The sequence below is a fragment of the Neodiprion lecontei genome, chromosome 2 (genome assembly GCF_021901455.1).
Source record: "Neodiprion lecontei isolate iyNeoLeco1 chromosome 2, iyNeoLeco1.1, whole genome shotgun sequence".
Lineage (NCBI taxonomy): Eukaryota > Metazoa > Arthropoda > Insecta > Hymenoptera > Diprionidae > Neodiprion > Neodiprion lecontei.
Window position 1 is genome coordinate 33,029,170 of NC_060261.1, and position 17,728 is coordinate 33,046,897.

Consider the following 17,728-nt stretch of genomic DNA (forward strand, 5'->3'; position numbering starts at 1 on the left):
GGGGAAGGAATTGTAACGAGTCGGAAACGCGAGACGGAAAGTTTTCTCTTTTATCCTGAAGGATCCTTGGTACGAATTTCGGTAATTTTTTTCTTCTACGTTGATAAAATTAAGTTCAGCCGTGCGATCGAAAACTTACTACTCCCTCGAATTTCAATATTGAAAAGGGATTCGCATTCTTGCGGATATTTTATCAAGAATCTGTAACCTCGACAACTTTTTTCCGTCGTACTGCAGAAGAACGGGACATTTTTACATTCGTGATTGCAAAGAATTCGTATTTCACCCCAGGATAAAACCGCGTCGTATAAATTCTAAGTTTACTGAGTTCGAAATTGATCAATACGTAACTTTCTCTTGGCGCGCCCGAATCGCTCGGTATAAATTGACAAATTTGCTACAAGAATTGCCGCGCGCGCGTGATAAATGATTAAATGATAATGATTGGTGGAAACATTCTTTCGCATTCTGATGTATATTATATATATATATACACTCATTCATTTCTTGTATAATATTATTTTCTTAGAGCAAAGGTAAAAAAAAAAAAAAAAAAAAAGAAAAAACAAAGAAAAACAAAAAAAAAAAATACGAGAACAGACAAAACAATCAAAATCTCAAAACTACCCAAATACCCTGTATCTTGACGGCCCATGTTTTGCCAATAGCGAGACAGGTATCGCCTGAGAGTGCGGGCATCCGACAGAGGGACGCCACCCTCGTATGCAGACGTGGACGTTGAGTTAGACGTCGTAGACAGAAACAATAAACCTCCTGTGTGGGATTCTAGTGTATACGGCCCCATTCACATCAAAGAAAATGTCACAGTGGGTACAATAGTGACGTCAGTAAAAGCCAGGTTTGTATGCCATGCCCAAAGCATAGAGATTAAGCTCGGCTTGTGCGCGTGAGATGATGATGATGATGATGATGATGATGATAGTGATGTAGCCGTCGGACAGACAGCGAGACCGGCGTCTACCGGAGAAAGAGACATTCGTGGGGTCCTTTCGACGCCCCCGCTGCATCTCTTTCTCTCCCTTAAATATTCATATATATATATATATATATTTATACCTGTCTCTATCTATCTATCTATCGATCTATCGATCTATCTATCTGTCTTTCTATCTATCTCTATTTCGGGGATAATTCGTAGCCGTTTATACTTTTCGTTTGTTTTCTTCTTAATATTCAATATCCGGAATAATAAGAACATATTTAAAAAAAAAAAAAAAGAAAAAAGAAATCACACACACACACACACACACGCACACACACGCACCCACACCAGACACGAACAAGAGATATTTATATATATCTGTACGTGTAGCGCATAGGGCAGAGATCTCTCTACGGTCATGGATCCTACGGCAATTGGGACCTGTCGTCTCATCCGAGCCTCCAGCTGCGTCGCAGATCGATCATACCGTCGCTGTACGAATTTATATGTACTGCATATTACATATATATATATACGACGAACGTATAATGCGATGTAGAAACTTGTGTAATGCTGCAGCAGAGAGAAAAAAAAAGCAGAAAAAAACGAAACAACCAAAAATAATAAAAAAAAAAAAAACTTTTTTCCGACGAGACCTCATCACGAGCAAGTCGTACTGTACTAACGCCGGTCTTTTTTCTGTTTTTTTGTTTGTTCCTATTCTAACGTATATTGGGCATAGCGTGAGACGTACAAGCTGGAGGCCATGGCAGAAGACAAAGGTTACCCGCCCTTGTCGCGAACAGTGGAGGTACAAATTGACGTTGTGGATCGTGCGAACAATCCACCTGTATGGGACCACGTAGCGTATGGTCCGATCTACTGTAAAGAGAACATGGCCGTTGGGGCTAAAGTTGTGTCTGTTAAAGCCAGGTCTGTCAACTGTTAATGATCCGTGCAGCTGCACGACCGCCCTGCACGCAATCGTGGGAATTTGTTTTTACCTGTTTTTTTTTTTTTACATTTTTTTTTCATTTACATAAACTTTTTTTTTCCTTCGTTTGTTATTTTATGATTTTTTCATTCGTTTATTTGTTCATTTATTTACTTGACTATTTATAATATATCATATTACACATGGATATTATATAAAATATATAAATTATACATAATATATAACTATGACATAATGCACGTTACGTCGAACCCCACACACTTGTTAATGCACGTCTCTTGGTGTGTGGCTGTTCACTCGACCTGCCTTATTATAATTACATTACGCCTCTCATCCCGTCGTTCAGTTACATACATGTATACCGTATTATACATACATACATATAATTCATGCGTGTCGACCGAGGCGCAAGCTTTTATTACACGTGGTACTCTATAAATTTGAGGGTCGCGATACGCTCGAGTCGAGTCGCAAAAATTAACGCTGTATTATTTATTACTTGACACGGTTTCGTATTTCACTAAGTGCGGGGAGACACAATTTTTTATTCCTTTTAAATATGTTGTTGCGAGTAGATACTCTTTTCTTTTCCTTTTTGCTTATCAAATCAATCCCAGAGTCCGTGGTTGTCGGTACGGAAAACGAGAGGACAAGAGGCTTTGAATGGTTCGATACTCGGGATGGACAAAATTAGTCAATCTAATAACTGTTGCACGTCATTTTTATCGATCAGAAAATCATAATAAAATCTTACGATTGCATTTCTAGGGGATGATGAAATTTCCTGAATGCGTTGCCCGATATTTGCAATTACTATAATCAACCGTTGGAAAAGAGTACATAAACGGGAACAATAAATTTTTGAAATAATTGTTCCAGTTGCATAAATCCTATGAAATTAATTCAACTTTAGCAATATCGTTAATTTTTACGGCTCAGCTTGCGTGCAGGCCCTCAAATTATACGAATAGAAATTACGGGTGATACGGTTTGGATTATTCTAAACAGGTATATCGCTTATAACGATACTTTAGATGCCAGATGCTAAAATACAGAACGCTAATCGTTTTTTTCTTCTTTTTTTTTTTTGTTAAAATTAGTATGAGAGCTACGGGTTCTGTGATTCAAGCTATTTAGGTAGAATGATATTTTATGTCGAATGTAACTAATAGTATTTTTGAAGGTATTTGATATTATTCTTTTTTTCCCTTACTTTCTATACATGTTTTATATTATTGAGAAGACATTTTTTAATTCCATGTTATTTATACTTTGGTGCTGTTTTTACACAAATTACCATCGCCATTACTTGTCTACATGTCATATTTGTTTTTGAAATTTACTTTTATTTTTCGTTAATATGTTTAAGTTTAAACTCACGTCCCACTAGTTCGTGTTGTTGTTAGTAATAATGTAATCGTAAATTATCAATATATATATATATATTTATATATATATGTATGCCGTAAAATATTTTTGGGCATGCTTGACTATATATAGTGGCTTTTTTAATAACAAGGTTCGTTTTTTTGCAATTTTTCATATACATATATATATGTATACAAAAACATATATATTATATAACTTTTATTCACATACGTTGTACGTACGCAATGTAATCGGTTTTTTTGTTCGTTTCCATATACGTTTCACGTGATTTTGTTTTGAAAGTCATAAGTACTATTCATAGCGCATCAACTTATACGGTATACAATTAGCCAAGCTCCATTAGTTATTACAATAGCAATTTGTACGAATTAAATACGTAACAAATTTGAATTCCACGCATAGCTCCTATGGTTGAATACGGTCTTACATAACAATTTGCAGTCGAGATCGATCAAGGGGAGGGGTTCAGAATTTACTTGAAATATTGCAATATTTGATTGGGTGAAAATCTTTTAAATTTATTATATGCCCCTTGTCAAAGAAGCTGAATTAATTGAAAACTAAAATGTAAATCAAGTTGGTAAAAAATTGCGTTCCGCAATTCGTGTGCTTCATTTTTATACGTAAGTATATCGCACGTAGTGTAGAAAGGATACTGTGTCGATTTGTGGGGTACGTTCTACCGACAGTCATTTTATTACTGAAAATTAGTCCAATCCGGTTTCTGGACTGGAGCGACTTATCGATATGTTTTATCAAAGCAACAATCATCAGACCTTTTTATTGGTATGCAAAAAGTAGATGAATGAATAAATAAGTAAATAAATAAATAAACGAATGAATGAATAAATAATTTTTCAAGCAAATAAGCACGTTTGATTTTTGGTATGCGGGCTATAATTCTAATACCACGGCGCACATTGAATAATAAACATCACCGTTCACCGTTCGCATTAACGAATCACATTACAACATATCTTGGGAAGTTTTTCATTGGCAAATGTTTTTTTTTTTTTTTTTCGTTTTTCTCAACTGTTTTTTTCACACAATCATTTTTGCGAATTTTTACGAAAATTCCATTCATGGCATCGCTTGAGCAACATAGAACAAAAAAATGTAGTCACGCTTACGCGTAAACATTGAATAAAATTATTATATTGAGAAATAATAAGAATCAATAACAAAAAGAAAAACGCTAAGAAGAATGACAAAGATAGTGAAAAGGTTGTTCGGTCAAGGGGGTAGACGAAATTATATAAGTTATCAATTACCGTATAGGTATTATAAACTTGCGTAAAAGGTTTAATGAAACATTTTGTTGTCGAAAGATATTATACAAATTAGAAGACGGTAGACGTTATATTTACATACGATAGACATTACTGTAATAATTTTATTCTCATTTCCATGCATGACATTTTTATACTACGTACCTATATAATTTGTCGTTACATCAATTAGCTCATTATTATATTATTATATACCACATAACATATATATGTTTTAATACAATGATAATAATTAAATATCTATATACTTATATTGTACATATACATGAACATTAATTTCATTCGATCAATTTCTTTATTCTCGTATTGTAACATCTATATTCGGATTTGCGTGGTTTTTTTTCTTATTTTTTTGGTAACACTATCAGTAACTTTATACAGATATATTTTCGTTTTTTTTTTTTTTTTTTTTTTTCTCAATACGAACATACGTATATGTATGATTTAAATGACGTATTATTATCGTATTAGAAATGCCTATATATACATATATATATATATACAGACGTGGATTGATTAACGGTCAGAAACTCATTGAACATATAATTCCGTACAGCTCTGGCATCGAGGGAAACCCGAGAGTATTTTACAGCCTAATGCCAGGATCAACAGCCCAAACGAACAAGTTTAACACATTCTACCTACAGCAAAGGGCGGACAAGGGCTTCACTTGGGCCGATATAAAAGTAAATCATCCCTTGGATTACGAGAGCATAAAGGAGTACAATCTTACGATTCGTGTCGAGGTAAGAAAGAAAAATGACACGATACAAAAATAGGCCCGCGTCAAAACAGAACCGAGCAGTAATTAAATCCTGAAACTAATTTTCCAGAACAACGGGGCTCAGCAGCTCGCCTCTGAGGCAACGGTACACATAATGCTCGAGGACGTGAACGACGAGATTCCCTTGTTCACCGAACGGGAACAGGAAACCGTTCTGGAAGGGGAACCGATCGGGACGAAAGTTACCCAAGTAAACGCGATCGACAAGGACGGTACTTTCCCGAATAACGAGGTGAGTGCCGGCAAAATATCAGGCGTGAAAATTAATTAAAGGGTAGAAGAGATAAGGGCGCACGCTGCGGTGACACAAAACGTTGACGCCTGTCTCGATGCGATAACGCAGGTGACGTATTACGTGGTGGAGAGCGACAGGAACGAAGGAAAAGACTTTTTCGAAATAAATCAGCAGTCGGGCGAAGTCTTTACGAAGATTGTATTCGATCGAGAAAAGCAGGGAGCTTACGCCCTCGAAGTCGAGGCGAGGGATGGCGCCCCTTCCGCCCGACCGAACAGCAACGGGCTTCCCAACTCTGGTGAGTCCGTGGAAATTGTCATACTACACAACCTGTTTGTTTGCCCCTTTGGCTTTTCATTTTTCATCGTATTATGCAGTCAGACGCTCTGGTTTCTTGTCCTCATCTTCCGAACGATTTATATTTAATACATTTGTATAAGTAATTAAAATGTATAGAAATAAACTGGTCGCAACTTACAATTTGTCCCATAATTCTGACACGCCCCGCCGAGCACTCGCATTTTTATATGGAAAAATGCATGCATGTGGAATTTTTCTTTAAGAAAACTGTCGATGAAAACTGTCTTCATTTTTCGCTAATAACGTGATAAATATCAGATTTACGAGAATTTTACAAGAGATCTTTTTTTTAGAGCATTCAATTTCCTACAAGATGGCGACAGAAATTTTTTTTTATAATATACGTTTTTAAAGTAACTAACGGTATTCTTGAAAAAATTTCAAACCATGCATTTTTCCATATAAAAATTCGCACTGCTTGGCGGGGAGTGTTAGAGTTATCGGTCAAATTTGGGGTTTCGACGAATTTTTTTCTATACACTGATTACTTTTATGAGGTGAGCTCGAAAAAATTCCAACATGACCAATGTAAGAACCATGGCAATGTATGTACATATACCCTACCTAGAAGTTGACTGTCGATGGCTAGATTATTGTTTGCGATATAGGATATTGCAAAATTAAAAATGGCAGAATGCTGCACCGCCAGCTCAACGGTTTTTAACATCGTGAAATCAGGCTAATTGAACAGCACGGGATTTACAGGGTCGTGATTATTTCCTCGTCGCTTCGGTTGCTACCTGGCGTGGATAATTACTCACGGATTTAATTAAACCGACGACGACATAATTGATTAGTATTGAAAGAAAAAAGTGAATAATATTAATAATAATAACGATGACGACGATTACGATAATTAAAGGAATTAAAATTTCATCCCTCACGCAGCCCGTCAGGCCCGAAGGGTTAATGTTGTTGATGTAATAATGGATTATTGCGTTTTAATTTAGCCCGTGATTTCCCTGGTGAGAGTTGTTTTCATTCGTTGATTCCGAAAAGCGTGACGGTAATATCCAGGCCGCAGTTGGATGACGGATGAATTCATCCCTCTGGCGTTCTCAAGCCCGACTTCACACGCCTCTCTGGGGGTGCTCGATTTTTTCTTTCTCCTTCCCCTCATTCTTTTTCCACTTTTTATTTTTACTCCTATTTTTTTCCTGCCCCGCTTCTCTTCGCTTTATGACAAAGTGTCTGTTTTTCGACAATGTTTACTCTCGAAATACGCATTTAAGCACGAGTGTGTATACGTGTATACATGTATATGTACGCGTCGTGGGTATCTACATGATATCTGTGTGTAACGACCCTGCAAGAAAATACTTCCCGCGGAACAAAAGGGGGGAAAAAGTAACTAGCGGTGAGGGACTTCGTAGTAAGAGAAAGAGAATTTAATAGGGTGTGCGGATTCCCAAGATGGCAGAGATTTCCCTTGTAGTGTTTCCGCGGCGAAATTTATGCTCAACCCATTCGGTACCTCGAGGGAGGTAAAATTCAAATCATTGATTCATTGCGTCTTCTGCGGATAAAGAAAAAAAGGAGCGCTATTTTTATTTTCCCTCTTCAGATACTTTGGCATGGAAATTAGCGCGCACGTTTTGTGCAGCCGTTATTACAGTTACATAGCTTTATAACGTTGCAGCCCGCCGTCACAAGCTGCTTGTAATTACGCTGGGAGAATAAATAAATACCTACAGGCCAACCGCTTCATTTGCATTGCACATCGCGCGCGTCGCTCCAACTACGACAATCCGTGTGTGCGCGTGGAAACCTGAAAAGTGGAAACTAAAAAGAGACCGTTAACGCATAAATAAAAAATAAATCGCCAATTCATAACGCAACCGAAACAAAAAACAGACCTGGTTTAACCGCTGAAATATGCATCCCTCTACGCCGGATGGCACACGTACATACATACATTTTTCCTGACATTTATCGCCGCATTACTATAACGTATCCTATGTATAATGTGGACTGTGTGTTTACGCACAAGTACCCACATGTATGTTGATTCGAAATTTGAATACACTGGCTGTACAATTTTTATGAATATACAACGAAGAAGGCGATCGATGTGGCGGTAAAAACGTCGGTTGAACGGAGTTGAAAAAATATCGGTGGTTCGGAGTTAAGGATTACGGGTCGGGCACATTTGATATCCTTAATGTTTAAAATATTTTTTACGACTCTGAGTGATACGTCGATTTCAGGAACTTCTTTTGAAATTCATGTTCAAATTGTATATATGTATTACACATATATATGTATGATACAGTATTTCGTGAATTATTCCATGAAATTTTATGAAATTATAAGACATCTCATTCGTTGCTCAATATTTTCATGCCCCGCATAAATATATTGACTGTCAAATTTTGTTCATAAAAAGTTGCGAGTTGCTAATAACTATTCATTTCGGTTGTTAAGCATACGAATCATGATCATACGAATAAGATTACATGTATGAAATGCGTGTGTGAAATCAGGATGAAATGCTCTTTACGTTTATCACGTTTCATAAACATTTTACGCATCGTATTTTATCATCTAAATCGATTTTTCCAAGTTGTCATAAAAATCCCGGCGCGTGAAAAGCATAAAATACACATAGTGGCAGCATAGTTCCATGAAATCTCCATAAAGTAGATGAAATTTGTTGAGTCAGTTGTAAAACTTTCTTTCAAAGTTCGGTCGAATTAGATGAATTATACTAACGCGACAAAACTTTTCTAATTTAGTGCTGTTTCAATACTGCTATATAGACACACGTATAACGCATATATTCTTCAACGCCGTTTCCATATATCACGGCAAAGTCTTTGCAGCAGCAGCAGCACGGCAGTAGCGGCAGCAAACAATATTCGCCGAACGAATATTACATGTTTTCGCGTAACGATTCAAGTTCGCGAAACTGAAAGAATACATATGCGGGAAAAAAATGCGAAAAGTAGAAAAAAAAGCAAAAAAAAAAAAGAAAAAAACAAACAATCCTAAACCGAAGTCTGCTTCTTTTATATTTAATTAACCGAGCCGAGGTGTCGCGCGTCAGCAGCAGCAAAGCGATATGATCCAGAAAAGCGAGAGTCGAGATACAGGGAGAAAAATCGGCCCCATATAGCACATAGAGGCCACGTAGAGTGGGAGGAAAAAAATTAGGGTGCAGAGAGAAAAAGGGGTTGCGAAAAATAAGGATAAAAAACTGGCGGTCGGTTCCCACCTAGGAGTGAAAAAGTGCAGTAAGAGAAAAAAAAGTGAAGACGAAAAGCTTTTCGACATCCCATTCCATCCATCCCGGGGGCCGATACACGGCGGTATACCCTAGAGGGGGGAAGAAAGGGGGGTAATTGTGTCCCGGTTATAGCCTCGACACGGAGCTTGATCGGGATCGAGTGCCGGGGAAAAGAGGGGACGGCCAAGGTGAGGGGGAGGGGGAGTGGAACGGTCTCATCGCGATAGTTCCTCATGTCGTTTTCGCCAGTGTTTTACGTTGTATTATTTCTCCGTCACCATATCCCCCTACCACCGGCAACCCCTTTCCGTTACTCTCGACACGGTACGTATGCCGCGAAACACACCTGCAGGTTCTCCGTGTCGCCCTCGCAAGCTCGCAGGACCAACACAAGCGATATATTGACTGAGCCGGCGAATTTCTGCGCTGACTGATTCTTCGCGCCTGCGTTCAACCCCAGCATCCTCGATTCACACGGCGAGTTTCCCCATCGCGATCAGTAGAATTTCATCCCCCAGACGATGATCAGCCTCGCGCAGCATCGCCGACGCGGTTTCGTCCTCCGAAGGAATTCAGGCAGCGTCGCAGCCTCCCGCGCTAATTCCCTACCTCTCTTTCTCTCTCTCTATCTCGCTATTAATTCACTGTGAATTGTTATCGCAGTTTTCCGACGTACTTCACCTTTCTCGATTAATGATACCGCTCCGGTGGGCTCAAAAGGATATCCACCGCTGTCCGAAGTTTATCGCTCAATTCATCGTCATTGGAATACTTTGGTGTTTATGTGATGAACGTGATTTAATGGTTGACCCGCTCAAATTGTTCTGGGTCATAACCAACAGCACTTATCTCGGTACGTTTAACTCAGCCGATAATTTTCATTCAACAATTTTTCTTCCGTTATTTCCCGCACATGTATTACTGTGATCGAGAAATTGCGCCTACAAATTTTATCACGGTTATATTACGCAAGTTCAGCCCCAAAAGTTACTTAAAGAGGATTGAGGGAGTCGCCGAATGAAATTTGAATAATATTTCGAGGCGCTTTGTCCAATTATCGGCCAATTAATATTGCCCGCACACTAACAGACGCACACCGATAACTCCCGCGTAATTTATTCCGTCAAAACAACCGATTAAACTTTCCTACTCGAACCGCGTCCTGCAGGAAGGTTCGACGCGATGCATTTTAATTGATGCAAAATTATGCTAATTCTTGCCCGAAGACGCGACTTATAACTCGTCGCGTTATCGTGACGGTTATACTTTCCACCCACTTTTCACTACATCGAAGAATTATGAAGAAGATGCTCAATTTATTATATGAGGCGTGAACTGTTCGCGAGTTGTGGAAATTGGTCAAGTTTGTTGCATAACGAGTTTTTCCCTCTCTTATAGCTGTAGTTAATTTTTCGCCAAACTTTCACCTCCTCTTTTACCCCTAAACGTTCCTCCTCCCCGGGAACTGAAATCCAATATGTGAACAGATTTTCAAGGGAGGAACGGGCCAGTATAGAAGATAAAAAAATATATATGTATATATATGTATATATACAGATGTAAACGAACAATCCGAAAGTTTAGTATCTTTTTCAAATCGTACAAATACCCGCCCTTTGTTTACGAGCCATATTTCACCCCCCGCTTTCAGCGGCAACATTTATCTCTGCATGGGTTTCGGGAAGCCAGTATGTACCAATTTTCACGTATATATCTATACACACAGGTATCACCTTCGTGTGTGCTACCGTATACACGGCACTGACAGTGATTGATTAAACGGGAAAGCTGTTCGTTCATCTATCCTCGGTTTGACGCATGCAATAATTAGCCCTGCAGGTATTGGAGTAGCGCGGTTTCGGCATTCCCGTCTTGGCTCTTGGCGCTTCTCGGATGCTCGCCTGCGGCTCCTAGACATCATTGTTCGAATTACTCGGTCCACAAGTGGGATTAAAATCTGGCGCCAGTTTGGCTCTCGTAACTCAGCGTTCGGCTTACTCGGTGAAATAGTAATATAACTGTCACCTCATGGAAGAGCATAAATCATAATCCGTTCTATTTTCTGTCACGTCTTCGGTATAATTATTACCTTTTCAGTTCTCCTTCGTGTAAATGTTGACAAGATGAGAGAACAAAAATTTTTTGCAAGTGAAAGATTTTATTGTCATGCTGCAGAACTAAAATCACTGGAAAAAAATTCTCATTCCGCGTCTGATCGCTCTGGGGCTTTACTACTGTTTTTCTTTATTCAGCGTGTGAAAACTGTCGATATTTTCTTATAGCTGTTTTTTCTTACGTTCGTCGTTGCCAGCTGTGGATCGCATTTTCTATTGAAGAATTTATCGGAAAAGGGCTAAGCAAAGCTTTCGTTTAACTTGCAGGACTTAGGCTCTTGACTTGCGACGGACGCCGCGTTCTTTACAACTTAGTCATTCAGACTCATATGGCTCTTTTACGATCCCCATTGTGCCTAGAGGGCCTGCATGGCGTTAGAAATCCTGTTTGTATCGTGGATGTATAACATAGATGTGTGTATAAATATATTTTAGCATATGTGTATGTATGCTACATGTCAAGGTATGTTACACATCCACGATACGGGCAGGATTTTGAGCGTGATGCAGACCGCCGAGGCACAATGGGGATCGTAAAAGAACCATCAGTCTGAATGACTTCGTTGTAAACGACGCGGTGCCCGTTGCAAGCCATGAGCCTAAACCCTTCTGGTTAAACAAAAGCCTTGCTTAGCCCTTTTCTGGCAAACCCTTTAGTACAAAACACGATGAACAGCTGGTAACGGCAACCGTAAAAGAAAAACAACAACGGCAAGAAGACAATACCGACAGTTTCCACACGCTGACCCAGCTGCATGTTCGCGAAAACCAAAAAATGTAGTAGTAATGCCCTAGCGCGATCAGACACGGAGTGAGAATTTCATGTACCGATACCTGTACAATACGGATATCATGGTTTAATCGATCGTTTAACCTCACGATGAGCGTATAGTTAACTAAAACTTTAACGATATTACTCGTAAAAGCTCTCGAAACATGTAATAGCGGTAATTGTTATCCCGGCGCTTCTGGGGCATAACGATACACGCGTAGTTTTATGATTAAAACCTGCAGTAATTTACTGTGCAATTTTGTGGAAAACACTACAGATACTGCGTATGAAACGATTGGAAAACTGCAAATTTAAAGTTTAACAGAAGCTCCGAGGAGATCTCTTCGTTCGAATGAGTCAATCGCATTTAATTTTGTTCGTTGCTGAGTTATTTAAAAAAATATGTGATTAATATTTTGCACGTATACGCTACTTGATTTTTTCCATGATCAAGAATATATTGAGTATAAAATACTAATTTTGAATTATTAACAGTGAACCTATATCGGAGTAACAAATTATAAATATAAGTCCGTTGAAATAAATCTTCGAAATCGTTTACAACGAAAAGGAGACACAATTTAGCAAAATTAAGCGACTCGTACGCGTTTTACATTCCAAAAGTTTTACTGTAATGGACTCGCCCTCCCGAGGTGTTGATTAAACGGCGCTTTTGTCATTCAAATTTGCTTTTTTCATTCTATGTTTTTTGTAATAAATTCAACTCGATTAACTTAAAGCTGTACCTTTTGAATGGCTGCTTCGTAGGTTCTTTTGTTTCCATAGAGCGTTTGAATTGAAACTGTTTTTGAATGGACTGTACTCGGAACAATCCACCCTCAATTAATTCTTCGACGTCCTACGGATTACGAATAGTCTGCCCGCATAGTTCTTACGGTACCATCGAAGTGGCATTCTAATTTGTTCCCCAATGTTCGTAAGAAACTTATTGTTGGACTGATTTATTGCGCTAATTCATAATAGTTATAATGTCTACTAATCTACGTACTGCTAGGCTTTGGAGTGACTTTAGATCGGTCTACAAATTCTTCCACACGAATAATTCGATGCGAGTGATTAATTCTTGTTATAGAGATTTATCATCAAATGCACCGCAGCTCCGCATTATTGTGAAATTAAACAGACCAGTTAGTCACTTTTGACGTTAAACATATTTTTGTTTTTAGCAATTTTTCAAAATCGGGTTGGGTCAATTACAATTTTGCACATTCCATAACAAATTTTATAACTATCCCGTAAAATTCCACTTGTTTTATTTCCCGATTATTTTTAAAATCGATTCCTGCTTGTTTCGCCACTGCATCTCTGCCGCCTGTCGAGTAATTAATTACGACTCCCCTGCAGTAGCGAGTATTTTATTGAATATTTGCTTTCAAACAACTCAGTGAGTTGTAAATTGTGCAAAGTGAAGGTTGTAAAATATACGAAATGGTGAAGTATAAACGGTTCCCTCGCAACCACTTTACTCCGAAGGCATTGCGCAGTGTTAATTCGCGCCCGAAGATCGTTTGAACAAAATTCAAATAGCAGAATAAAAACTTTTCCTAATTGAGCTTGTCCCAAAAATCCAATCCACCTAATTGGCTAGTTAACCCTTATTACCAATTACCCTCGGAATAATAATCAAGCGGAATTCGAGGCTCCGAGAGTTGATATTCCCTACCGGCTTAACGCAGTCGGAAAACGATCTGTGCTTAACGATATACCGGGAAACTTAATTTCAATCCTGACTTTGAGTGTGTATCATGTATATAATGACAGAGACGACATTCAAATGCTGACAAACCGTTTGTAACTATATATCTGCAGGTTATTATTTCAGGAAGTAATTAATGTTATGTTACTCTGGAAATTTGACTTGGCGAGGGAGGACGCGATCTCTAAGTATCTCCTAAGGGTTTCGCTATTCCACGGAGGAATGAATTTCGTTGAATTGAATTGGATACTCGCAGCTGCGGGACGAAGATTAGCTTCGTGCGCGAAATTATTCATTATGACATATTATTGCAGTAAGCTTTATGTTTCGCTGAATATGCAGCGTGCACCTGCTGAAACAGGCGGAAGAATTTTCATTTCATAAAATTCTCTCCACGCGTATCCTCCGTGTGTCTAGTTTCCGCTGCAATATACCGCATTACACAGTGACAAAACTGACGCTGGATTTATATTATATGCATGTATAATAACGCGGGAGGATGAAATTTCTGCAATTTTACTTTACCGGTAAAGGGAGTTTCTCTGTTCTTCATGTAAAATATGGAGTTGCTAGGCAGATGGGTTATATAATACGCGCCTAATATATTCCGGAGAAACGTCAAGCCGAGGACTCTTTTTCTTCAAAAATTCAATTACCCACCTGCGCCGGAACTCGCGAGTCTGACAACTTTCCTTGTTTCCGTTCGCTTCACCCCGAGGTATAAGATGCCTACTTTACTTCTCGCATCGGTTTATACACGCCCAAGAAGCACGCTCAATTCTTCTCTGCGAAATAATTGCACCAACGTTTGCAAGTGCACGCGCGATGCATTCTAGGCTGCACTCGCCTCACAGCATCGAGAGGAAAAAAGGAAGGAAAAGGCAGAAAGAAAAAGAAAAAAAAAAAAAAACGTAGAAAACAACTCGGTGGTTATTTCCGCATGAGAAATTCTAATCCATTCGGAGGAAATCTCCCGTATCGCGTAGGTTCGTGTTTGTATAGTTACGTATAAACGTATCTGACACGGGGAGTTTCTTTTCATCTTGAAAAATTCCTTTGTACTCGCTTAGGACGAAGATATCTAGCTCTCAATATAGCTTGGCGTTGATCCAACCGAGTATTTCTTCCATCAGGAATCAGTCCTCGATCGGATTCTCAATCCTGAAAAGTACGTTATACGGATATCAGTAAATATCAGCTCCGTTGTAAGAATATAAACGAAATTATGATTATAGAGTGTGGAAAAGTGATGTGGAATATCGGCCAGATGCCCGTAACCGCGAGGGGATGCAGTGTAGAGTTTAGACTCAAATTCATCACCTCTGTAAGTAGCGGGAAAATTTTCCACACTTTCTTTTTAGTCGAGCTTGCACACGCCGTTGGTGAAATACAGCGAAAGCTGTGCCGGAGTAACGTGAACACGTTTTAAATTGAATCCAAACACGTATATTGTATAATGTACCTTTCAGCACAGTGCACTTAAACCCTGCAGATCAGACATGAACTCAATTAACTGCCGGCCCGTTGTTCATGCCTTCCGCCCCTCCCTTTATTTCCTCATTTTGTTACCTGTAATTGTTTATCTGGGTATGCAATTTCACCCAAATGGATTTTAACCTGAAAATGGATATTTTTTCATTGAATTACGATCGGTTTCCACCCGCTGCGATCACGGATTCGACCTTTCTTCGATGCAAAAAGCTCGGAATGTTTTCTGCACAGCCAGGACGAGCCTAATTAGTCAAAATTATTTCATTAAATTAATGATAATATTTTTCATATTTGCATAATTTCAACGGGGGAAAATTACGGGGTTACTGTTACCTAGAAATTAGTCTTCACCCTCCTGCTCGTGAAATTTCTTCATCCCTAGAGCGGTGGTGCAGTAATATTTCCGCAAAACTGTAGAACGGTTTTACATACTCATTAAATGTGGTATTAGAGTCAATCGAGCTTCACGTTTATTAATTGCATATTAAAATCTGCGATATCGCGAAAACATCGAACTGACATTAAAAGCTGGGAGTACTGGCACTGAAGAAACTGCAGTATTGGTTGTGAAAAAATTTAATTCCACTAGTGAAGTGTAAAAATATCAGTTACAAGCTGTCAGAGCCAGAGTAGATAATGTATATTCTTTACGCAATGGGACACGATCTTATTAGACACCTGATACACTAGGTTCGAATATCCGAGACGTGGGTCCGGCACTCCTTGTCTTTCCGCAGTAAGGTTGATGAAAGGAGAGTGCAGAAGGATAGAATAATAAATTACTGTGAAATACCGGGTAAAAGTGACGCGTCATCAAAAGTGCGATACACAGGAGTTGTGAACATACGGTTCAGCTGATGGCAACTACGATTGTACAGAGAAATGGCGTGAAATAATAAATTGGCGTAAACGAAGGTTGAAGAGATAGGAGAACATGACGGAGGAGAAAGGGAATGAACCAATTTGCTGTACAAGTCGAAGAATAATCTCGTTCCATCAGGCAACCGGCTTCCACAGTCGCGCCCCTTCTTCTCTGTCAAAATGCTCGGCGGAAGAAGCTGCAATGGAAGAGAATAAGTGAAATGGAAAAGAAAGGAAAGGAAAACGAAGAAACGGGGAAAAATATTTTACGTGGTTTTGAGGCGTCTGAGATAGAGACGTACCCCCCCCCCCCCCCCCCCAGATCGATCTTTTGATGAAATTAGGACGCCCTCGTCGAGGATTCGCCCCCGTTAACATCCGTCGGATTATCATCGGTGCTTTCCCGGTTCTACGGTCGGCAGGGATTCGAGCCTGGTGCCGAGGACTCGATTCTCAGGACGAAGACTCGCGATGCTGGCCCATCAGGAGTGATTGTGATCGAGTTTGTGCGACCGCCGCCGTCGGGGCGCGGTCACGGGGTAAGGAGGCGGCGGTTTGTTGCGCGGCGCCGACGAGCTTCATCGATCCCTTCCTCTCGTCCCAGTAACGGGTGGTTCTCCGCCTCTGGACCCGCGGAGGAGAACAGCGACCGCCGACGCCGACGCCAACGCCGACGTCGCGACGGCCACCCTCTAGCTTCGGAGGAATCCGCGCTCCTCGCACGAAAACAAAAGTCCGAATAAGACAAAAATTGTCGCATGTATCTATGCGCCTCTGCATAATGCCCTCCAGAATACTAATCTTGCATCTCGCCGCGATTAAGGATGTGATTAAAATGTCATCCCCTCGCGTTTTATTTTCTTTATTTTACTCGCGTCGCCGAATCGCCGTCTCCCCTCGGAGACAAATCTATTATCGAAACTTCGTAGCCACATGCATTCAGGATGGAAAAGTTTGTGAAGTATACTCCGCTATTCCTCTTCCGTGGCTCTGTATAACGTCGAGTATATTTCTGGTTTCTGTACGCTTTATTTTCATTTTCTATTGCGAAACTGAAAAATATGCGATCCTGGGTACAAAATGAAAATTCGTTTTTAACTTTAACTGGGAAATCTTGAAGTACGTCTCATCCTTATTTTGGGATACACCCACTGGAGGTATAAATTATTATTCATATTCACTGATGACTGTTGCGATGATTTGATGATGGCCCAGCAATACAGAGATGTTAACCGAACAAGTAAATTCATTAATGATCCAATCACCCCAGCATATCGTATATTCCCAACTATAATCAGTTTAAACAGTTATTCACAGGTATCAAATTTTACTCTAAATGGTACAACATTCAAACGTTGTAAAGATACTAATTTTACCTTTATTTTCCAGTAGCTATAACAAAACTAAATTGGTCTAATTCTATAGTCATCCGAAAGTTTTCTTATCCATATTCTCGAAAATTTTCAGAACATTTTTACCCAACTGTGTGTATACACGTTATGTCAATACAGGAAAAGATTTACTTGAAACTCTTCCGCCATGTTCTTTAAAAAAATATTTCATATTAATGTTATTCAATTATTTTGCTATAC

General features: G+C 39.3%; 1 protein-coding gene across 7 annotated transcripts in view; it reads left to right on the forward strand.

The window, feature by feature from the left end:
* LOC107226223 (neural-cadherin) overlaps positions 1 to 17,728 on the forward strand; it is a 54,868-nt gene that overhangs the window by 26,209 nt on the left and 10,931 nt on the right. For 5 of the 7 annotated variants that reach the window (XM_046730275.1, XM_046730276.1, XM_046730279.1 and 2 more), the window contains 4 exons: positions 669 to 859; positions 5,133 to 5,322; positions 5,410 to 5,592; positions 5,704 to 5,893. In XM_046730275.1, coding sequence (XP_046586231.1) covers positions 669 to 859; positions 5,133 to 5,322; positions 5,410 to 5,592; positions 5,704 to 5,893 — 754 coding nt within the window. Of the gene's footprint in view, positions 1 to 668; positions 860 to 1,685; positions 1,877 to 5,132; positions 5,323 to 5,409; positions 5,593 to 5,703; positions 5,894 to 9,712; positions 10,035 to 17,728 lie in introns of those variants that run through there. The other 2 variants (XM_046730277.1, XM_015666959.2) reach the window with 2 other exon arrangements.